The 5,845-nt window shown below is 46.4% G+C and overlaps 1 protein-coding gene across 1 annotated transcript; it reads right to left on the bottom strand.

Annotated features, from left to right (window-relative positions):
• Window positions 1–2,079: 2,079 nt before the first annotated feature.
• On the bottom strand, window positions 2,080–5,464 carry LOC147979595 (uncharacterized). Its single transcript, XM_087515277.1, has 4 exons — window positions 3,983–5,464; window positions 2,993–3,397; window positions 2,412–2,620; window positions 2,080–2,170 (listed from the first exon to the last, which is right to left on the bottom strand). Exons 1-4 carry the CDS (start codon window positions 5,462–5,464, stop codon window positions 2,080–2,082), a joined length of 2,187 nt encoding a protein of 728 aa, XP_087371403.1.
• Window positions 5,465–5,845: the final 381 nt, after the last annotated feature.

The raw sequence follows: 5,845 nt of genomic DNA, 5'->3' as shown, positions 1-5,845 counted from the left end.
TCAGAAGGTGTTTGATAATGGTTTGGGCAAGCAAATGAACTCCAATTGCCATGATACTTAACAGGATGAAAGACGCTTAAAAATAGGGTGTGCCACCAAATTTGAACTCATTTGGGAAAGGTTGCCAATGTAACTTTGGCAAACCCTAGAAATTAGCAGAAATGGACTTGTGTAGATCTAGTTGAGCAAATCACTTCTCCTTGATGCACCACTTGGTGTAGTGGCCTCATTTGGTCATGTGAACATGCTCACAAAAGTTGGGGTCAAGGGGAGAAAGTTGGTAGTACAAACTTGTTCAAATTTGGTTCTGGTTAGAGAGGGTTTTGGGGCATTTTGGTGAACCAAAATGACTTTAATTGACATAAGGCTTTGCAAGGTGATCACAATATGCATTTGTGACTTGCTGGATTTTTCTTGGATTTTTATGAAAATATTTCCTGTAGAAATATTTCAAATCCTTGAAATGGGCAGAAATGGTTTTGGGAGGTTTTGTCCAATATTTTGAACATGACCATGTGTTTAAACTCATATATATGGAAAATATATGTCCACTGAGTTTCCATAAATTTTCTCAAATATTTTTGAAACATTAAAATAATTTTAACCTATTAAAGACCATTTCTGGCCTTAAGAAAAAGCCTTTAAATAAAATAGGAAAATAACTTTTAAAATTATATTTTTGGGGTTTATGGGAATCCTATATCTAATAGGTTTCAAATATACCTTTTGAAATATTTTTACTGCCCTGAATTAAGTACTTGCAGTACAAATCTTAATTCAGCGGTTTTTGGAAAACTAATTTTTGAAAATACCATTTGGCCAAATTATTTTTGTAAGAAAATACTATATTGTACCATACACATGGCATGATCATTGGGCAGAAGTTTGGGGCAAGGAGATGAAGTATAGAAGGTGGAGTTGTGTTGACTTTAAAGAGCACTTGAAAAGCACAGAGAGAAAACCAACTCCAAATAAAAGCCAAATAATGCAAAAAAAATTGTTGGTCCAAATTTTCATGCTTAAATAATGCAAATGAAGAGTTACAAAATGCAGGGTGTGACAGACCTACCCCCCTTACAAGAATCTCGTCCCCGAGATTCCTAAACTAGGCTTTAAAGAGATACGGAAACTCGGATCTAAGGTAGTCTTCACGTTCCCAGGTTGCTTCTGCTTCAGTGTGATTTCTCCACTGGACCTTGAAGTACTTGATAGTGCGGCTTCGTGTGCGTCGCTCAGCCACATCCAAGATGCGGATGGGCCTCTCACGGTAAGTCAAATCAGGCTGAAGGTCAATGGCTTGGTGATTGACGTCCTTGTAAAGATTAGGCTTGCCTGGGACTTGGAGACACTTCCGGAGTTGTGACACGTGGAAAACGTTGTGTACATTGGATAGTTCGGGGGGCAGTTCCAGCTGGTAAGCCACTTCTCCACGTCGTGCAGTGATCTCGAAGGGGCCGATAAATCTTGGTGCGAGTTTTCCCTTAACGTGGAAACGCTTGGTTCCCTTAAGAGGAGTCACTCGTAGGTATACTTGTCGGCGAAGAGAGTCAGCGTAGCTCTTTTGTCTGGACTTAGCGGCCTTCAGTTGTTCTCTGACTAGCTGAACTTTCTCTTCAGCTTCACGGAGGATCTCAGGCCCAAATATTAGTCCTTCCCCAGTTTCTGACCAATTGAGGGGTGTGCGGCACTTGCGCCCGTACAACACCTCAAATGGTGCCATCTGAAGGCTTGACTGATAACTGTTGTTGTAGGAGAACTCGGCGAAAGGGAGGCAATCTTCCCACTTAGCTCCATATGCTAAGACACAGGCTCGGAGCATGTCTTCGAGTATCTGATTCACTCGTTCTGTCTGACCTCCAGTCTGTGGGTGGAAAGCAGTGCTGAAGGACAACTTGGTCCCCATGGCCTCTTGGAACTTCTTCCAGAACCTTGAGGTAAACTGGGTTCCTCGGTCTGACACAATCTCCTTGGGAACACCATGAAGGCTTACGATTCTGTTGATGTATAGAGTTGCTAGCTGGTTGCCATCATAAGTGGTCTTCACAGGAATGAAATGGGCTACTTTAGTCAAGTGATCGACTATGACCCAGATGGAGTCATGTCCCTTGTTTGACCTAGGTAGTCTAGTGATGAAATCCATTCCGACTTTATCCCACTTCCACTCGGGAACCTTGAGTGGTTGGAGCAATCCAGCAGGTCGCTGATATTCAGCCTTGACCCTTTGACATACATCACATTTTGCAACATAGGTGGCAATCTCCCTTTTCACGCCATGCCACCAGAATCTTTCCTTCAGGTCTTGATACATCTTGGTTCCTCCGGGGTGAATGGAATACGGGGTGTCATGAGCTTCTTGCAAGATCAAATTCTTGAGCTCAATCTTGTTGGGTACGCAAATGTGATTCCCAAACCACACAATTCCTTGCTCATTCTCTGAGAATCCTGGGGCCTTGCCTGCCTTGATCTTCCTCTTGATGCCTTCAATACTTTCGTGTCCCTTCTGAGCTCCCTTAATATCATCCATCAGGGTAGGCTTGACTTCAAGGTTGGCTAAGAATCCTGGTGCAACCAGTTCCAACCCGAAGCTTTCAAGTTCTTCATACAAGGCGGGTAGCCTCTCCTTAAGCATAGCATTCAAGGAACAAGCCTTTCTGCTTAATGCATCCTCTACCACATTAGCCTTTCCAGGGTGGTATTGAACACTGAGGTCATAATCCTTGATCAACTCTAGCCACCTTCTTTGCCTCATGTTCAATTCCTTTTGAGTGAAAATATACTTCAGACTTTTGTGATCCGTGTATATCTCACACCGCTTCCCTAGGAGGTAATGTCGCCATGTTTTCAGGGCATGAACTACAGCTGCCAACTCAAGGTCATGAGTAGCATAGTTCTCCTCATGAGGCCATAGTTGCCTTGAAAGGTAAGCTACGACTCTGCCTTCTTGCATCAGAACACCTCCCAGTCCGGTTCTTGACGCATCACAATATATCACAAACTCCTTGTGTATATTTGGTGTGGCCAGAACTGGGGTGGTGGTCAGTCTCTTCTTCAGCTCCTGGAAGCTTTCTTCACACTTTGGCGTCCATTCAAACTTCTTGTCCTTCTTCAAGAGCTGAGTCATAGGTCGTGCAATGCTTGAGAATCCTTCAACGAACTTGCAGTAATATCCCGCGAGTCCGAGGAAGCTTCTAACTTCCTTCACATTGCTTGGGGATTGCCATTCAGTCACGGCTTCAATCTTAGTGGGGTCGACCGACAATCCTTCTTCAGCCAAAACATGACCCAAGAATCCAACTTCGCGTAGCCAAAATTCGCACTTGCTGAACTTGGCATACAGTTGGTGCTCTTGAAGCTTATCTAGAACCATCCTCAAGTGTTTCTCGTGCTCTTCTTCCGTCTTCGAGAAGACAAGAATGTCATCAATGAAGACAATGACAAACTTGTCCAAATATTCCATGAAGACCTTATTCAAGAGATACATAAAGTAAGCTGGGGCATTGGTCAATCCAAAGGACATGACCATGCACTCATACAGGCCATATCTGGTTACAAATGCCGTCTTCGGAATATCCTGGGGTCTGATTTTCAGCTGGTAGTACCCAGATCTGAGATCAATCTTGGAGAACACCTTGGCTCCATTGAGTTGATCAAACAGATCTTCAATCTTGGGAAGTGGATACTTGTTTTTGATTGTAACTTCATTGAGGGAGCGGTAGTCAATGCATAAGCGGATGGTACCGTCCTTCTTTGTCACAAACAGAACAGGTGATCCCCAAGGGGAGGCACTAGGGCGAATAAATCCCTTCCTCAACTGCTCTTCTAGTTGCTTCTTCAATTCTGCTAACTCTTCCGATCCCATTCTATAAGGCTTCTTATAGATGGGTCCTGCTCCGGGTATGAGCTCGATGATGAACTCAATGTCTCGGTCAGGAGGCATTCCCGGTAGCTCATCAGGAAAGACATCGGGGTACTCGCATACTACCGGCACTTGCTCCAGTCCAACTTCTGACAGAGAGTTGACTTGGGTGGCTTGAGCAGAGGAGGGGTTGGAGGCATATCTAACTTCGACTCCTTGGTCATTGGTCACAGTGACAGTCCGTTTGGCACAATCTAACAAGCCTTGGTGCTTGATGAGCCAATTCATTCCTAAGATCACATCCAAGCCTTGTGATCTTAAGATGGTAAGGCCTGCAAGGAAGTCTACCCCATTAATGACAATCCCGACTCCTTTACATCCTATCTTGGCTCTCATCTCTGCTCCGGGGGTTTGTACCACTATGGGGTTATTGAGGGGTGTAGGGGTCATGCCACTTTTTAATGCAAACTTTTGGGTGACAAATGAATGCGTGGCTCCAGAATCAAACAAGACAGTTGCAGGTGTTGAGTTGACAAGGAACATACCCAGCACGACGTTTGGGTCTTCCTGGGCTTCTTCTGTAGTGACATGATTCACACGACCCTTGCCGTTGTTGGGCAGGTTGCGGGGAGCTTGATTCCTTGGTGGCATTCCACGGCCTTGTCCTGGGTTCTGCGCATTGGGGCGCGGGGCGTCGGGCTTCTTGTTGGGGCAATTCTTGCAGTAGTGTCCTGCCTGACCACATCCGAAGCAAGTGACTTGATTGGGGTTGCTGCTTTTGCCGGCATTGTTATTGGGGTTGTTGTAGGCTGGCCTGGGGTTGGCATACTGCTGAGGTGGATAGTTGGTGCGGGGTGCAGGAGCACTTGGCTGCTGATAGGTTAGCTTGACTGGGGCTGGCTGCCATGGGCGAGGCTTCTGGTTGCTGGGGCTACCCTTGCTGATCATCTTGCGTTTACGGGTGTCATCCAAAGCACGTCTCTTGTCCTCAAGCATGAGTGCCTTGTTCACCAGATCAGGAAAGGTCGGGCAGTCACACACAACAAGAGAGTACTGCAGGGTCTTTTTAAGGCCTTCCATGAAGCGCTCCCTTTTGGCAGCATCGGTGCTGACATCTTCAGGGGCATACCTTGAGAGAACACTGAACTTCTGCATGTACTCCTTGACAGTGTTGCTACCTTGCTTCAGGGCTCGGAACTCACCCTTCTTGATGGCCATGATTCCGGAAGGAATGTGGGCCTTGCGGAATTCTGCCTTGAAGTTATTCCAAGTGATGTTTTGCTCAGCATGCATGGCCGTGAATCCATCCCACCAAGCTCTAGCAGTTCCCCTGAGACAGTGAGCAGTATATGCCACCTTCTCACGGTCTTCAGTGCATCCGACTAGTTCCAGCAAATCCTCAATGGTGCGGAGCCAGTCGTCTGCGTCCAGGGGTTCAGCAGTCTCGATGAAGGTGGGTGGTGCACGCTTCTTGAACTCCACCAATGTGGAACGTGCATTGCCGTTTCCCGCCGGCTGGTGGTTGATAGCTTGAGCGATCATCTGGAGGGCTGCAGTGTTGGCTTGGCGTTCCTCTCGGAAGTCTTGGAGAAGCTGAGCCATGTCCATGCTTGGAGGTGGTGGCGGTGGTGGAGCTTGTCCTTGGGTTTGGTCTTGACTGGCTCCTTCTCCGGCTTCTGGCTGCTGGGTAGAGGTACCAGTACGAGTTACAACAGGCATCCTATCGGAGCGGTCAAGGTCTCATGATTGGGAAAGATGGGGAAAGCAATATAAATGGGACGCCTAGCAAGCGGGTTGGTATGACACTAACTGTTTTCATGCAAGGGCCAAAAGGCCAAAAACATTCATTAAAATCCAAATGGGTGATGTAGTCGCTTACAAGTTCCCAAAGGAAAGTACGACGTCCATCAAACACATCAAAAGCAAACACAATACCACATGGCTTCATATGAACCATTGCAAGGACTCGACTTTGCATAGGGGTACACG

This window comes from Triticum urartu, chromosome 3A, assembly GCF_056163025.1.
Source record: "Triticum urartu cultivar PI428250 chromosome 3A, HENAU_Tu73, whole genome shotgun sequence".
Classification (NCBI taxonomy): Eukaryota; Viridiplantae; Streptophyta; class Magnoliopsida; order Poales; family Poaceae; genus Triticum; species Triticum urartu.
This window is presented reverse-complemented; position numbering and strand designations above follow the sequence as displayed.

Bases quoted from the DNA above. Each gene is read 5' to 3' on its own strand.
- LOC147979595 (XM_087515277.1), bottom strand. From the start codon at position 5,464: ATGGACATGGCTCAGCTTCTCCAAGACTTCCGAGAGGAACGCCAAGCC. The intron at 3,398-3,982 runs GTAGTATGCGAG...GTCTTCTCGAAG, and splicing joins TTGGACTGGAGCAAGTGCCG to ACGGAAGAAGAGCACGAGAA. The intron at 2,621-2,992 runs GTGATATATTGT...GCTATGCTTAAG, and splicing joins CAAATATACACAAGGAGTTT to GAGAGGCTACCCGCCTTGTA.